The 18,317-nt window shown below is 34.5% G+C and overlaps 1 protein-coding gene across 1 annotated transcript; it reads left to right on the top strand.

Annotated features, from left to right (window-relative positions):
• Window positions 1-10,224: 10,224 nt before the first annotated feature.
• Window positions 10,225-12,615, top strand: LOC18436197 (putative E3 ubiquitin-protein ligase RHC2A). The gene has a single exon (XM_006846219.4). It carries the CDS (start codon window positions 10,949-10,951, stop codon window positions 12,146-12,148), a length of 1,200 nt encoding a protein of 399 aa, XP_006846282.1. The 5' UTR covers window positions 10,225-10,948; the 3' UTR covers window positions 12,149-12,615.
• Window positions 12,616-18,317: the final 5,702 nt, after the last annotated feature.

The raw sequence follows: 18,317 nt of genomic DNA, 5'->3' as shown, positions 1-18,317 counted from the left end.
ATTACTATGGTTAAAATCAGAAAGGGTGAAATTGAGATAAAAACAAATTTAATATAATATAGCATAAGAATCAAGAAGGAAAAAAAATCATTTTTTCCATTAGCATTTAACATTATGTTATACGATAAAAATAACTTATAAAATAGAATTAAAATATTATTTCATAATAGAGGAATAATAAATTTGGAAAATAGCAAATGAAAGCTAAAAGAGACAATAGCATAAATAAATAATAATAATAATAATAATAATAATAATAAGTATTATTTTATTACTATGTTCAAGTTATAATAAAAAAAATTAAAACTATTCACGAATTTAAATCCTTAGATTTTTCAATCTAATTGAGTTTCACGATATGTGAGAGAGAGATAGATCAAACCCCCTATTTTTTACATGTAAAAAAATCATATTACAATTTGAAAAATATAATACTATTTTATTACTATGTTCAAGTTTATAATAAAAAATTAGAACTATTCAAGAATCTAAACTTTAGTTTCTTCAAACCAATTGAGTTTCACGACCTAAGAGAGATCAAACCACTTAGTTTCTATATGTAAACAATTCATATTACAATTTTAAAAATATACTACTATTTTATTCATATGTTCAAGTTTATAATAAAAAAATAAAACTATTCAAGAAATCCTTAATTTTTTCGATCAAATTGAGTTTTATGACCTATGAGAGAGATCAAACCACTTATTTTCTATATATAAAAAAATCATATGACAATTTGCAAATATACTACATAGAGATAGAAACATACGTAGTACATTTTACCTTTTTTTTAGTAAAATATTTTCAAGCTAAAAAGTCTTTATGAGAGATCAGTAAAGAAATGAACTTTAGAGAAAGACAAATACATTGTTTTCTCATAGGATAAGGTGGGGCGTGATAGGCTTTTGGCCTGGGCGAGAGTTTATGACGAGAGAGGATGGAAGAGGTTTTTCCTAAAGAGATATTTTGGGAGGGAGAAATTAAAAGAGAAATCAAAGGAGAACGAAATGAGTGAAATATGAGAAATATTATAGGAGAGATTTAAGATAGGAGTTATCACATACAAGGAGTGAAAAGTAATGGGTTTCTTTATTATACATTTTTTGGAGTCACTACAAGATAGATAAAATAAAGAGAGAGAAAAACTGTTGAGAGTGACCTTTGAGAGGGAGAAATTTTAAAAAAATAAATAGGATAAAGATTTTATCGAAAGAGGGAGAGAGAGATAGAAACGGTAGATGAAAATATAGATGATATAAATAAGAGAGATATATGAGATTTTAGAAAAATAAATACGAGAGATATTTTAGGAAAGATGGAGAGAAATAGAATCAGTAAAGAAGAAAACCGTAGATGATGTAAATATGAGAGACAAAAAAGAGAATTTAATAAAAATGTAAGATATTTAAGTAAAAGTGTAAGAGGAAGAGAGAGAGAAAAAAAAAAGAGAAAATCGTGTGGGGTGGGGGGAGGGAGATATTTATTAAGAAAAAAAATGTTGGGAGTGGTGGTTTATTAAGATGGAGGTTGATGAAACCCATGGCACAAAACACGGGAAAGAATTTTAAAGAAACGTGTAATAAGGAGAGAGAAGAAAAAACATCGTCTGGGTGGGGGTAGGGATTGTTAAGAAAGAAAAAATGTGATACTTGGCACAAAAATAGTGGAGGTATGCCTCTAGGTTAATATATAATAAATAAATGGACAAATAAATCTATTGAAAGGAAAGTAACAAAATATGGGGTTTTTATTTGAAATTTGAAATTTCTCAAAAATGCATATTATATGAAAGAATAAATTGATGTATTTTTTTCATATATTTTCCATAATTTTATCAAATTTTTGTTATATTATATTTTGAAAAAATTTCTCGATATACCTCAATTTGATGTATCATTTCTTAATAAACCCACATAATAGAAAAGTAGCTAGTGGTTTCATGTTTTAAATAAGATTATTTTTTAACCCCCAAACCCATTTGACCGAATAATGTTTTAAGGTCGCAAACAAATTTTGAAATGATGGACTCTTTTTCTCTCTCATTTTTACCATCCTCTCTCTCTCTCTATTTATAAGGCCGAGTGACCGTCAGTTAATAACTCACTAATATTATCATGTGTTCTTTGAGCTCTTTGCATGCCTTTCACACCCTAAAACATGCCCTCATCCATAGAGATGAAGAGGGGAAAATAGGACGGTAAAAAAACTAAGAAAAAGAGAGCACGTCATTTTAAAAATTGTTTGGGACATAAAAACTTCATAAAATATAATTAAATAGGTTTACGAGGTTAGAAGATAGCTTTTCCGAAAAACTAATGATGTTGGATATATTTTGAGTACGTGGGTCTTAGCTTTTTTGGAAAAACTAACGCCGCTAGAAATATTTTCAATCTATCGGTCTACTAAAAATGATACAATTTTTTTTTTTTTTGACCTTTTTGCATTTTTAACTCTTTTTTATCCTTGTGGTACGAAACATGTGAAAGCCGTTCTTTGAACCTTGCATACATAGGACATAACCATGCCTAGAACGTGTCATTGCAACTAAGCCAAGAAACCACAAGAAAAGCATGAAGCAAATAAATGTAAATGACAATTGTTTGGGAGCACGTGCCAAAAGCTAGATACATGATGTCCCCATACATGGTGATTTGAAATAACCCAAAGTTCCACGAATGGGAAATCCCAAGCCCTGTCTTTTAGGTACCTCATTTTGAGCCATTCCACACACTCAATGAGGCATTTCATCAAGGCAAAAGTTTATATAAAAATGCAACTTTATAATATAGAACTACGGACGCACCTCAAAAACCCATCGAAAAAGGTAGTTTTAATGTTGAAAAACCATTGATTGATCATCTCGACATCGAGATGTATGACCATGAAAAATAAAATGATTTTAAATCTAAGAAATAGTGCATTTTACAACATATTATTTACACCGTCCATGTTCAAGATTTTCATATGTTTATAGATCTACTTGATTTTAACCAATTTTAAAATTTAATTAGATATAAAAATAGATTTTGAGATAATCCGAAGAACATTGTACATCAAAATTATATACCATGATAAAATTTGAGGGTGCACCTTAACTCTACAGCTACGGATGCGTCTGTATCCAAGTGCACCCTTTCATTAAAGACTATATAATTAGTTTTCGGAAAGAGTTTAATATAAGGTTGCAAACTGGTACTATTGAAGTAAGGTGCACCTCAAAAATCCAACATAAGAAATTGTTCCGGACTTGGAGAACCCTCCAATTGATCATCTTGACTTCGAAATATATGGATATAAAGAATAAAAAAGAATTCCAAGTCCAAAAAATAGTGCTTCTTGTAATAAGTTACTTGGACCATCAATTTGCAAGATTTTCAAATGTTTATTGATCCGCTTGATCTATACCATTTTTATAATTTTAAATTTTATGACTAGGGATAAAAATAGATTTTCACATATTTTTTAAATTTTCCGACACCATAACATTGTCTCTGACCAAAATTTAGAGGTCCACGTTACTTGTATAGTGTAAAGAGGCAACCTTATACGACCCTCAACTTAATATTCTCTAAGCAAGTAAGACAAATAAGGAGGATTTCATAGCTAGGTTGTCAATTAGTTTCTTATATTAAATAGAGGGCATCAACTTTCAACTGAGTCGTCAAAAAGTAGATGGTCCAATTTAAGCAAAAATATCCCAAGCTTTTAGAACTGGACCACAATAATTGATTTCAACCTCCATTCCTATTCATAATAATCTTAATTTATGGTTTGTCATGTGATTAGGTGTTTAAAGAGATCCATAACATTTACTCTGGACAGTCAGGGGTTCGTTAAATGGTTTGAAAATCCAAAAATTGCAAGTTTGATACAACTACTGGAATCAACACTCAGAACATAAATAAGACAGTACTCTCCTCAATTCCCAAATCTTAATTATATTGTCTAGGTTCATTGTCCCACACTATTGCTAATTAGGGCTTGGCCGCGTCTCTATAAAAAATGGGCACACTTCTTTGAAAATTTAGCTATGGGTTGTTGAGGAGTGGTATAAGGGGGCCGCCTTATACTATTCGAATAAGGTGCACGCTTTTGCTAAGAGATGTAATTCCGGTGTTGGAAATCTTATGATGGTCTTGAAATCTATGTTCAACCTTACGTATAAAATTCAAATTTTAAGATTAGTACAATTCGAGCTGATCTAAAAACACTATAAAATCTTGAAAATAAACGATCTAGATAACTTGTTATAAGATGCATTATTTTTAGGACTTGAAATTTTTTTTGTTTTATATCCATACATCCTAGAACGAGATGTTCAATTGGAAGGTTTTCCAGCATACAAAGTTGCAATGTTATATAAACCCTTCTACACACACTTTTATTGCTCATATCCACTTTTAACAATATTTTCGGTCTACTTTCTGACCATTTGGTTGCCATCCAATGGTTGAGACTTGAGAGTGAGTGTAGTCAATGATTTTTTTTTTTTTTTTTTGTTCCAAATCAATTAGGGTTGAGATTTTGAAGGTATTTTTGCCTTACTTGGATGCACCCAAAGAAATTAAAAATAATAATAATAATAATTCAAAAAAAAAGATCCAAATTAACCATATATTTTTAAAAGGGTATTTTGATTATTTTGTTTTAATATTTTTCTTATTTTCAGCTATGCGAGGTGAGAATATGGCCAAATTTTTAAGTGAATTTAATGTGTAAAATATTAAAATTTAAATAACAATATATATTTTCATCCATCCAATGAAAGATTAGACTGCATAGAAATAAAACAAAATATTATAAAAGATAGGTCTAGGACTATTGGTAAATTTCTATCTATACATATATGGACACTGTTTTTATGCTGTTAGCCCGCATATTGTAGAAATGCGAGCTTGGCAATAAATACATTTTTAAATTTAATTTGATCCTAGGTTTTAGAGAATATATAATCTTTAACATGAAGATCTTGAATACGTAACAAATTTTTTTTTGAAAACCAAAAATAATAACTATATTAAAAAAACATTTGGACCGCTAGTTACAATTATTTTTAGATGAACCATATATTTTCATAAAGATAGATACTTTATACCTCTAGACCGCACATTGTAGAAATGCGGTTCAGCCCATATGAAACGATTTTCCTATATATATATATATATATATAGACACAAATTTTTTTTTGGTAATTTTGCATTAAATTTGAGTGGTGTTTTGTCTCACATAAAATGACAATGTTGGCTTCGTTGGTTAGGAAAAGTAAATGCAAGTGGCCCTAAAACAAATAATTTTTCTCCCTAATTAACGCAGGCAGGGAACAAAGCAGGGCATCTTGTCCACCCCAAGTCATCTCTTTTTATCTCTAAATAAAATCAGGGTTTTTTTTGTTTGTTAAAAAGGAAAGAAAAAAAAAAGGCCGGATTTCCTCATGTGGCTTCCAGAAAGGAGGTCCCACACCCCGTAAGTATGAAACAAAATAAAAGAAAAATATTTCTTTTGATTAGCATTGAACGTGGACAGCATTGTAAGAACGTGATCTTGCCACGACGATGCGATCCATGCCGCACGTGTTACGCGTGATTCGAAAAGAAGCCATTCTTCGTGTCACACTGACTTCGAATATCACCTCCGAAAATTCACCGACATATTTAAAATCTCAGTGTCCACTAAACCCAGGAAACCTTTAACGAAATTTCCATTCAAATTAAAATTATGCGAAAATCAAACCGGCCTCGGAAACGGGCCAAGGGTCAAGTCCGAGCAATCGGTAAACGGGCCAGTTCACTCGCTGGTTTAAAAAGTACTAAAAATTAAAAAATTCAATAAAATATGAAAAATATATTTAAAATATGATCAAACAAAGCATATCCGAATAAAATTGAAAAGTAGTAAAAAATAAATTTTAAAAATCATTTTATACCTAGAGATATTTTTTAAATTTTTTTAAAAATAAGAAAGTGTAAAAATAAAAATTCATGATCAAAACACTTTTCAATCTTTGTTAAAATAACAATAAAAATTCAAAGACACATTATAAACAATAGAAATCCCTCTTTTTTGAAGTTTTATATATATATTTTTTAAAAATATCCTGCCAGACCACCAAAACTGGCCAATGAAGAGTTAAAAAATGTTGTTACATCGCAGCCGAAATTTTGGATACAAAGCGATTTGATTTTCCGCTATGTGGCCTCAATTCGGATAGTATATGCTATTTTTGAATTATTGATAGTTGGGTTTGTTTTAATAAAAAAAAAATATCTTCTATCCGGGTTGTTAACAACCGGGCCGAAATATTCGGCAATATATTGCGGACAAAACTTCGGTCCTGCTTATCGGCGACGACGAAGCTTCCGATCGGGAGAAATGAGAAAGCCGCGTAGTTTCTGAAATCCTCGGCGCCGGGACCCGATTTACCGTCGGCCGTAAACTGATTCCGAACCGCATCAACAGGCTTTTGGGTTACATTAGGCAGTGAGAGACCGGAAAGTCATCCTGGGCAGCCACGTGTCGGTTCTCTCCTTTCTGTCTCATTCCTTTCTCTCTCTAGTTTCTCGCTCTTTGTTGTCAACCATATTCTCTCTCTTGACTCTTCTCTCTCCCCTTTCTCTCTCTAGTTTCTCGCTCCTCTGATGTCTAGCATTTTCTCTCTCTCACGCTCCTTCCCTTTCTTTTCCTCTCCTTTAATCATTCGCATACTTTCTCTCACCGCTCTCCGTTTTTTTGTATGGATTTCTAATGAGCCAATGAAGAAATGAGTCGATTTTTAAAAATTTATTTTTGAGATAGATTTTCAGATCCATTTTTATAAATTTAAAAATTAAAAATAATAATTTTATGAAAAAAATTGGAACGTTAATTTCAATTGTTTTTAGATGGACCACCTATTTGTATCTACCATTAAAATAGATTCTTTATACCTTGCGACTCCATATTGTAGAAATACAATCTAGCCCCGCATAAAACAATTTTCCTTCTTATATTTCATTATTATTATTTCTTGGATAACTGTCTTGTATTCCATCTTTGCTTTCTATTTATTAGTTGGGATTTGGAAAGCTAAGTGCATAGTAGTAAAAGATATATTCCTTCCTTTGTTAAAATAATATTTTTCATTTTAGATTTTTTGAATCCACAAGAAAAAAATTGAAATGGTGAGGTTTATATAAGGGTGCGAATTTTATTTGTATGGGTAATGTCGTAATATTCTACATCTTATATTATATTTAGATGGTGTAGATTTGACGTGTTTTTTAAAATAATATCAACTAGTGATAAGTATTTTAAGATAGTATCAAATTTATACGATCTAAATACCGTTCTAATTAAATAGACAGTATAGATTAATGCAACTTTACATCTACAAGCAAGATTGCAGCTTTTTGTTTTAATATTAAGTAAGGTTGTAACTTTATATAAACTTCTTCTAAAATCAATAGTTTTCATATGATATTTTGATATCCACTTTAAAAATTAATTAGTTATTTAAAAAAATACGTGTTGGTATGAGATTTAATTGATCATATTAACTTTCATGATATTATTTTCTCAAACACATATAAAATGCATATGATTTTCTTTTTAGGATAGGATACGATGAGACCATTTACTATTATTACAAGAAGATCACAAATATCCCTAGCCATCCGATTTCAAATTAGATAGCTTTAGTTATTTTACATAGTTCGAGATTTTTTTTATCTTGAAACTTAGTTAGTGACACACTCAACACCACCCCATTTAAAGTAGCTCCTCATGTTTAGGATATTTTAAAGTAGCTCCTCATGTTTAGGATATTTTTGGGTGAAGCATGTTTAGAAAGTTACTCACGTTTTTTATGTTTAGGAATTTGTTCATCATCCTCATCTTTTATTTTTCTCTATTAATAGTCATATCTTCAATACGACCAAAAGTCATTATATCTTTTTTCTATTACTTATATTCATGTCTTTTTAGGGATTTTTTTTACGTTTTTAGAGCTTTCTACTTGAACCAAATCGCACTTTTTAACCGGTGTTGTATTAGGTCTAGTGTACAAATAGCCAGTGTTGTATTAGATCTAGGGTACAAATAGCGAGTCCACCTAAATTTACTTTCCCTCTTTTTATTGCCTATTGAAACCACACTTGAGTTCCATTGTATGTACTCATTTAGAATTCTATCATTTCTTGTCATGCCATTCGTCTATCTTAACTTCCTCATCCAGCTACACCCATTTTATAAATATATTATTTTTTTACTACCTGATATTATGTCCCATAAAGCATGATTGATCTTACAGTCGTCTTATAGATTTTCTCATTCAGATTTTTAAAAAATTACTTTCTCTAAAATATTTGACATTCCCAAAATACTACTAGATAACCTTATTCTAAGGAAGTAATAGCTGCCAAAAAGAATATATGCTCCTCCTTACACATTTCTTAGTATTTTTAGGATCAGAATTTTGTAATCTACGCTGCTAAAAAAACAAAACATTATATGCACCATTTATGAAAAATAATGTCCTAATGTTAAACAGGACAAAGATATGGTGAGTCTACTTATGAATTTCCTTATGTGAATATACTTATGCATTTCCTTCTCAAAAAATGGTACTTGCACTACACCTCAAAATGGATATTGGAAAAAAAATCTTTTTTAAAAAATAATTTTTATTTTTCAAGAAAAACTTCATATTTGTAATTACCACTATAGTTGAGATTAATAAATCTAAAATTTTGAATCCAAAATCCATCTTTACAATGGATTTTGAAGGGGGCCGCACTTCAATAGGTGAGTCGACCAACTCACGAAACACTTTGCCCTTAAAATAGTTGAATCCAACTATTTAGAAATTCAAAATTTAATGGTTTTTCTTCAAAATACTCATCTTGTCATTATAAATTGGACAACAAAAATTTAAGATAGAAAAGATGATTGAATACTAAAATGATTGACCTTTTCGGTCACACTTACTCAGAACCTTCAAATTTGAAATCTGACAACTTGAACTGTCTCAAAAATTTAAAATTTTTGGAGAAAATTTTTGAGACTTTAAGCCCCATATGTGGCACATTTTCCCCCTTATGAGACGGAGTGTAAACATGACTTCGCGTACATGATAACTAGACTAACTGCGCATTCTTTCAGCAATAGAAATCATTATATTATAGGAGATTTACCAAGATACACATTAATTTTCAACAATTTAACGATGGAAATTTAGAGAAATACCCACAGGAGATGAATTATTTAACATTTATTGATTTGTAACTTTTCTAACTTGTGATTATGTGAGCTAGTATTTTGAAATTAAATCAAAAGACATGGTCAACCGTTAAATAGTTTATCCCTTATGAGAATTTGCATAAATTTTGTATTTAATAATTTGATTTCTTTTAATTATTCAAACACGAATCAAGTGTATTTTGAGGGGTATTTTGAATTAAATAGAAAAATAAATAAAATACTATGTGGGGGGGTTTATATACTGGATTTTTAGATTGAGGTTATCTTATCTGGATTGAAATCGTATGATCTGGACTGGAAATTAATGATGGCCGACCTAGTTCTTAATTAGAGTTGGGAATCAGTTATTTCAAACAGCCAGGGAATCCGAATTGACCGAATCACTTGGTTCCCACATATTTTATTTTTATTGATTAATTAGTTATTTTTATTTTTATATTATTTTATTTTTATCAACTGATCTCACCCAAGAGAACCGAAACATGCTAATTTCTTGGATAGCTGGTTTTTCCAATTGATCCATATTTTAAAGGGGCGGTTTGTACATAGCTAAACAATCAAAATAGAGCACACCTTCGAATAGTGTTGAGAAATGTGGTCTCAATACTGGAAATCTTTGTGATAGCCTTAAAATATATATTTTTCACTTATAATTATAAAATTTAAAGCTTAAAAAGTAGTATAGATCGAGCAGATCTATGAAAACTTGAAAATTAAAAAATTGAAAATATAATATAAGATGAACTATTTTCAAAATTTGAAATCTATTTTTTTTTCATGCAGATCTTGATATCGAGATAATCAACTTGAGGATATTTAAGCATCAAAAGAACCACTTCCAGTGAAATTTTTGAGGTGGGTTCTAATTTGATGGTTTAGAGCCTCGGCTCTATAAAAACTTTTTCCCTCTCTCACTTTTCTATTTATTTTCAGTTATTTCGCTTTTGTCTTTATTTTGGGTCATTATTTCCTTTTTGTCTTTCCTGCGCAAACTTTCTCTCTCTATATGTAACTTCTCTCTCCCTAACCGAGCTGACGGAGCGTCGTTAACACGCTAAAGTGAGCACGCGTCTCCGCCCTTGAAGCTTCCCTCGCGTCGCTTTTCGTTTTAGCTCCCCCCTTAAAAGCAACCCCCTTTCCCCTTCTCTCTCAATAATTTTCTCACTCCTCTTTCTTCCTCTATCGACCCACCGAATTCCGGTCATTTCCCAACGGCCGGCAAGTCTCCGGCCACGGAAACCACCAAATCGAGGCTCTCTTCCCCATTACGCCTCAAAGCCAGCTGTTTCCCTGCTAAAAAGGCGGTTTTCCGGCGCCTGTAACAAGATATATCGAGCTGGTTTTTGGCTTTTTCTGGAATCGAAGGGTGATTTTCTATCGTCTATAATAGGCGAAAAGACAGGTGCCCTTAGATCTCAAAGGGGTTTTCCAGCTCCTATAGGAAGAGGAAAACATCGGACTTATTCGTCCCCTTAGATCTTCTTCAAGCGGTTTTCTGAGATCCCAAGGCCGTTTTCAGCCTCTGTAACCAAACATCAAAGCGGTTTTCCGGCTGACAGTGAAGAAAAAAAGCAGCGGTCTTTTGGCTCCACCCCAATCTTAGAGTTTCAAATTCAAAGCCAAGGTTTTGGGGCATTTGGGTCCTCTGCGATTCCAAAATTTTTACATCTTTGGGTTTTATATTAAGAAAAAAGCACAAGAATATCCATTAATGTCTTCCTCCCCATCAAATTCCTCCTCTTATTGGTGCCACCGCTGCAACCGCTTCGTGCAGGTCTCTAGCGATCCCATCTGCCCCGACTGCCAGTCCGGCTTTGTTGAAGAAATGTCTTCCCGCCGCCGCCGCAGCATCCCTGCTGCCATGTACATGGTTGGCAACAACCCCAACCCCAACCCCAACCCCAACCCCAACCCCCACTCAGAGCCCCGCCGCCGCTCGCGAACCAACGCCGACCGAACGCCATTCAATCCTGTGATCGTCCTGCGTGGACCATCTGATGGAGCAGACGGCGCCGAGAACGGCAGTTTTGAGCTCTATTATGATGATGGTGTAGGGTCGGGGTTGAGGCCATTGCCTACGAGCATGTCAGATTTTTTGATGGGATCGGGATTTGAGCGATTGTTGGATCAATTGACACAGCTGGAGCTCAATGGTGGTGCTGGCCGGTGCGAGCCGCCCCCGGCATCGAAGCAAGCAGTGGAGTCGATGCCGACTGTAAAGATCGTTTCAAGCCATGTTTCGATGGAGTCCCACTGTGCAGTTTGCAAGGACCCTTTCGAACTTGGCTCTGATGCCCGTGAGATGCCTTGCAAACACATATACCACCAGGATTGCATCTTGCCCTGGCTATCGCTGCGAAACTCTTGTCCTGTTTGCCGGCACGAGATGCCTCCTGAAAGCCACAATGAAATTGATCGAAACAGGTCTTCAGAGACTGTGCCGGAGAATGGGGAGGAGGAGACGGTGGGGTTAACAATTTGGCGCCTCCCAGGTGGTGGCTTTGCGGTAGGTCGGTTTTCAGGGGGGTCGCCTGCGGTGTCAGGTCGGCATCCCGTTGTTTACACGGAAATGGACGGTGGATTTAACTCAAATGGTGTGTCCAGGAGGGTTTCATGGGGGTCCAGAGTCTCCAGGCCTAGACAGAGTGGTGGGATTGGCAATGCATTTAGGAGCTTCTTCTCCTTTTTTGGTAGGTTGGGAAGGGGGTCTTCTTCAAATTCGAATTCAAGATCAAATTTGAGTTCGGCGGGTTCTGGTTCAGGTTCTCCTGCTCTCTCTAGCTCAGCTTCATCAAGGTCAAGCTCGGAAAATGGTAGCAGCAGGCGGTCGAGGTCGGTTTTTAGCAGGAGCTCTAGGAGGAGAGGTGGGGCTTGGGATATTGAGACTGGTGCGAGCTTGCCCAGATGGTGAAGGTAGATTACTGGGGTTTTTTGTGTGTTTGAATAGATGACCTCCTCTCTCTAAATGGATATATATTCATTGTTTCTGCTTTGCTACTGTAAATGTAAATATAGAAGAAGCTTGGTGCTGTTTCAAGAGTCCTACAACAGGTGGAGTATCGAAACTAAAGAGAATTGGGGGTTTTGGCCTACAGGTAGTGATTTTTTGGCTGAAACTCGGCTGGAAATCTCGATGTTTGTTGCCGGAATTCGGATTCTCTTTTTGGAATTTTGGCGATGGAGATGGAGGGAGACCCATCTTGTTTAATTTCTTTCATTTGTTCTTCTTTTATTTTTCATGTTTAGATCAATTCATGAAAAGTTAGTAGCCATGATGGGTGAGAGGACTTTAATGGAGCAGCTGTACAATTAAGAAGCCATGGAATTTCAAAGAAAAAGAAAAAGAAAGAAAACATTCTTTATTTTTAATTACACAAAGCCTGCATCTTTCTTTCCGCGAATAATTCTTCTCCAATCGAGAAAAAAAGTTGTTCTTGAAGGTTAAAGCGGGTTCATTTCTTTGAGTGTTTTCTGGAATGGCATCCATTTCTTTGATCTTTTGTTTGGCACTTTCAGCAATTGATGTTGTTTCTGTTCCTTTTGGAATCTCAAAGTGCTTAATTGCAGGGCCTAGTGGATCATTCATTCACAACCCTAAAGGTTGGGTTCTCAAAATTGCAGCAGGTCAAAATGTAGGACTTAGGAGAGCAACCCCCAATCGCCCAACCTCTCTCTCTCTCTCTCTCTCTAAAATGGGTCTCTTTCTCTCTCTAAGTGAGGACTCTCTCTCTAAAATGGGTGTATTTCTCTCTCTAAATGAGGACTCTCTCTCTAAAAAAATCTCTCTATCTCTCTAAGTGAGGACGCACTCTCTTTCTCTCTCTGTGAGTGAAGTGGGCTAATGGACTTTGGGGACTTCTATCTCCCCTTCCCCCAAAACACCTTTTCTCTGTGACTAATCTCTCTCTCTCTTCACCTCTGACTTTAGATTGATCTCTCTCTCTCTCCTTCTGATCTCTATGACTTTTTCTACTGTGGCCTTTCCTCTCTCTCTCATCTTTCATTAGCTTGCTCCTTAAGGCTAAAAGTGGGAGGAAAAGGGTAATTGTTTAAATTTTGTATAGTAAAAGTATTTTCATTAACATTTCATTTCTTGTTTATTCTCATTTATAATATATTATAAGTGGTGCCAGCTATGTGTACACTTGTTGTAGAGCTGGCCTTTTAGTTTCATATTCCTTCTTGGAGTGGAAAAGGATAATTTTCTGAGCTTGAAATGGACAATTCCTTTTTTTTTTTTTCCAACTTTATTCTCTTTCTAGTTTTTTTCCTTTCCAACTTTTTTCTCTCTCTAGAATAATTGGTTTTGGTGGCCAACTGGCAAAGCCAGCCAGAATTCCACACCCGTTTTAACTGTTTGATATTTTATAATATTATCCTCCTTTATGAGTTCTCTCTTTTATTTTATGGCTTACATGCTCTGAGATATTTGGGGCAGTGCGATACCTGACTTGTTTCTAGAGAGATGGGTGGTTTGCCTTATTTTTATTTTAGGAAAATTGTTATGTGGTCCACAAAGTGTAAAGCATGTAAGTAGGTGCTGCATCTAAAAATCAATAGAAACTAGCTGTCCAAATGTTTTGAATTAGTATTTTAATTTTAAAATTTATTTATTTATTTATATTCATGATCTCCATGGCTTTAAAAATTAAGTATTAAAATATATCTCAAACATGAATTTATTAAGAGGCCTGCATTTCTATTGATGCGGCTTGGCCGCATAGAAACCAGGTCCTTTGTTTTAATTTGGTGTTTGGATAACGGTGTGAATCCACGAACAAGTATACGGCTACAATATTGAGCTGACCTTGTCCGAAAATAGTTTCATTAATTGTACGCGTCCCAAACCTACCACCTCGTGAGAGGTATGGACTAGGGAGAGGTGGGCTCATCTCTCTCATTGACTCTCTCTAAACCGGATAGGAGAAAAAATAGGCTGTCTCACCAACCTGATTAGAAATAACACTAATAAGCATAGCATGGCATTGCAATGGCCAACATGTTATATGAGATTGGGAGATCCAAATTCCAAATCTTGTTTTGCTAAGTAGAAGATTGGAAGTCAAAAGATGTACTCGTGCGAAAAGCTAAGTAGAAGAGCAGAAGTCGAAATATGTATTGGTGTAAAAGGTGCACTAGGATCAATTGATGTGAAAATATTTTCACATCTAACCACACGAGAGAATTCTTTCATGGAAAAATATTTTTCAAAAAATATTTTTATGTGGACATGTTTGTTTTACATGAAAATATTCTATGAGAAATATTTTTACTTAACAGAATTCTATCGTGTGGTTAGGTGTAGGAATATTTTTACTTCAATTGGTTCCAATGCATCTTTTCACACCAACAGACAACTAATAGGGTATAAAAATAGGGAATATTTTTCATAAAAATATTTTTACGTGAATCAAAGATGCCTGTAAAAAAACTCCGTCATGTGATGGTGTGAGTTTTTCCTCATCAAATTGCTATCAATTGGCAGTGTAAAATGCACTCAAACCAATTAGTGTAAAAAAATTCCTATACCTAATCATATGAGGGAATTTTTTTTAATGCAAAAATATTATGGAAGTATTTTCGCACACACCAAATGTGCCTGAGATAAAAATTGAAGGCATATCACATAGGCCCCAAAAGATATATGCTATTGTAGAAGGGAAAAAATGCCATGGTAAAGGGGACCTTTTAAAAACACACTCGTATATGCTATTTGGATTGAGAATTGCTCATCTTGATGAATTTCGACAGGTTAGCAACCTAGCCCCCCGAAATCACCTGATTTCATTTTCCTAATTTTTTCTTTATGGATGTCTTAGATCTAGGTTGCCTATCTAGATTGGTCTAGTTGGAGGTCGATTCACACAACCGTTATGAGTTCTAAAAAAAATGGAGTATAAAAGATCACCTATCTGGATCGCTAAAACCCGGGCTCAATAGACGCAGCCGTTGTGGTTTCTAAAACAATATTTTAAAATCTGGTTATTTCTGATCCAGATTTTCGATTTGGATGTGAATTAATTAGGACTGACCGGTTTTGGGATGGGATGGGTCCTGGCCTGATTACCCTTTAAACCCCTTGTATAGCTTATATTTTCTTATGTTCCCTTTATAACCTCACCCAATAAATTTCTATTTTATTTTATTTTATTTATTTTTAACATTTTTTTAGATCATCGAATGGATCCAGATTTGATCTAAATCGCCAATCCAACATCCAATATGAATCTATACATGAATGATCTACCTACCGATCCGTGTTTTGAAACACTGCTTTTTAACCTTGGTGGACATGATCACTGCAACTAGCAACTCTGCAAAGCATCTATGCAAGAAAACTAAGGGAGAGAACCCAAAAGCTACTATGTTTACAAGGAAACATGTATTGTCTCCAATCAAGCAAGCATGACATGGGGCCCGCATAAAAAATTGGACCTCTCACATTCTTAGATTTTAAATCAACAGAAGTGGATGGTCAAGATGCTCCACTGCATCCAAGCCACCATAGATAGAATCACTCCAATGGATGAAATTGCAACAATGAAACGGAGGTGCCTTTGTGTGGTCACCCATTACATTGAAGGATTACATATATCAAAAGCAATCAATCTAGTTGAAGAAAGGGACTTTACTATGCAAAAGCGTCGTCTAAGAAAAGGCATAGCTCTAGGAAAGGGGCCGGGTCATGGTGGTAGCAGTTCTATACCGAGTTGTCATGTTGTGGTTTTCAATTCTGCTGACAATACCCACGGGCAACTTAAAAAAAAACTAACTCCCTAATCTATTTGAAAAAACGGGCATTTCGATGCGCCTCATGACACCCATCCAAATGGGAGATAGATAAGGAAGTGGAGAGGAAGTATGGATTTAGATGGCAATTGCTGGTATATGTATCGGAGTATACACCTTTAGAAAGGAAGTGTGTGAGATGGCAATTGCTTGTGTGTGTTAAGAGTGTACACCTGTACATATTACAGACGTGTTCGGCTATCAAACTCCTTAATCCTAACATGGTTTTCTCTTATAAATTTGGTAGTAATCTCAGTCAAAATTGTTTAAAGTTGGTGTATATATTTCCAAACTTAGGGGACCACATGTTCCTTTCTCTCTAAGCTGACTTGACAAGTGATGTTTGATTTTGTTAACCTTTTTAACACACAATGGAGTGGAAGTTTCGACGTTGTAGGACAACTAGGAATCTTATGCACACCATTTCCAAAAGGAAAAAAAAAGCTTATATGAGGTGTGATTATTGAAACACGACCTTAAAAAGTCACTGGAAAAAGCTGTTTTGATGTAGAAAAACCCTTCAATTGATCATCTCGATCTCGAAATTAATGGATGTGAAAAACAATTGGCCATTATAAGGATTTTCCATACATGAACGACATCTTTCGACATTGTTTCAAAGTGCTCCTTACTTTGATGGTTTAAGACGGCAACCTCATACCAACCTCAATTACCGCGAAGAAAAGCAAAACCTTTGATTGTCCTATAGCTTTTTTTAAGGGACCCACTTGGCAATGCTGCCTCCCCTTTTGACTCATCTAATATGTGTTTATTATGTGGGTAAGTGGGATTAAAAGTTTTAATTAGAACTTTTGGACAAGAGTGGGGCATCACTTAACACCTTATCTACGGTTCAAAGTCTCGGTTAATCAAGCATCTTTGTCAATTAATGGCTGAGATGGGCTGCGTATGGGTTTTATGCATTTGTACAGTATGCATGTCCTGCGTCTTTCAGTCAAATCATTTTGGCCGGTGCGGACTTTGGCCCATTTGTCATTTGATGCACCACTAATTTTGTCCTCGAGAGAGTCGAGAGCATTACAGGCAACCTATTAGACTTGAAGCGTTTGGCATCAATGAATCGTCCAATAGGAACCTTAGAGTTCCTTCTTTATATTCGTGCCCTTCAAGCGTTTGGCATAAATGAATCGTCAAGGAACTCGGTTAAATCCCCACTAACTTACCATTTTCTTTATTTAAAAAAAAAATTAGGGAATTCGACCTACTTGAATATACAAAATTGTAAAAATTATGAAAATGTGGACTACCGTAAACCGTTATATACGGAATTTGGATAGCTTTACCAATGAATTTCGAGTTTTTCTTATCATATAACCTATTTTTATAATTTTTTTTTTTTTTTCATTTTTCTAAGATGTCTCCAAATAGATTTTTTTTTCTTTTTCGAATCTATGGTTTATATATTTTTGGGTGACGTTTTTGGACTTTTTATATTGCCTTTAGTTTTATTTCACTCTTATAATTATTGATTTATTTTTTATTTTCTTAAATTTTTAACTTCTTAGAGGCCTTTTGGGCAATGCGTACTACATGGTTGAATCCACTCGGACTCGACAGAGTTGCTCACCTCCGGCCATAGTCGAGTCTAAGGCTCGAGGTGAGTTATAAAATAAAAACAAAATCTTTGGGAACTTGGCAAAACAAACGGGTTTTAGACTCGTACCATTACCCACTCGTTCCAAACTGGTTTCAGCTGTTCCGAACAATTTTTAATACGATGTGCCAAACGCGCTTCACTCAAATGAAGCGATGTAGCAAAATTTCCTTTGCTTTTACAAGTTCCAGTCATGGGAAAACTTACTATATCTTCTATCGTCCCATCTAAATGGAAATGGACAAATAAAAAAAAAAAAAGGAAAAAGTTCATATAGAGCCAAGGCTCTAAAGAATCAAATTAGAGCGCAACTCAAAATTTTCACTAGAAGAAGTAGTTTGATGCTCAAATATCCTCAAACTGATAATCTTTGATCATCTGGACTATGCATAGACATGAGAAAAAAATGGATTTCAAGGTTTGGAAATAGTGCATCTTGTAATGCACTTTTGGACAGTTAGTTTTCAAGAGTTTCAAGTTTTCATAGATCGGCTCGATCTACACTATTTTTAAAGCTTTAAATTTTATAATTAGATATTAAAATATATTTTCAAACAGATTTCCAATATGGAAATCACATGTCTCGACGCTATCGGAAGGTGCGCTCTACTTTGATTGTTTAGAGCCTCGGCTCTATAGCACCCAAAAACGAAATGACACTCATTTAGTCATTCTC

This window comes from Amborella trichopoda, chromosome 8, assembly GCF_054954075.1.
Source record: "Amborella trichopoda isolate Santa Cruz 75 chromosome 8, AtrichopodaSantaCruz75HAP2 v2.0, whole genome shotgun sequence".
Taxonomy (NCBI): Eukaryota; Viridiplantae; Streptophyta; class Magnoliopsida; order Amborellales; family Amborellaceae; genus Amborella; species Amborella trichopoda.
This window is presented reverse-complemented; position numbering and strand designations above follow the sequence as displayed.

Bases quoted from the DNA above. Each gene is read 5' to 3' on its own strand.
- LOC18436197 (XM_006846219.4), top strand. From the start codon at position 10,949: ATGTCTTCCTCCCCATCAAATTCCTCCTCTTATTGGTGCCACCGCTGC.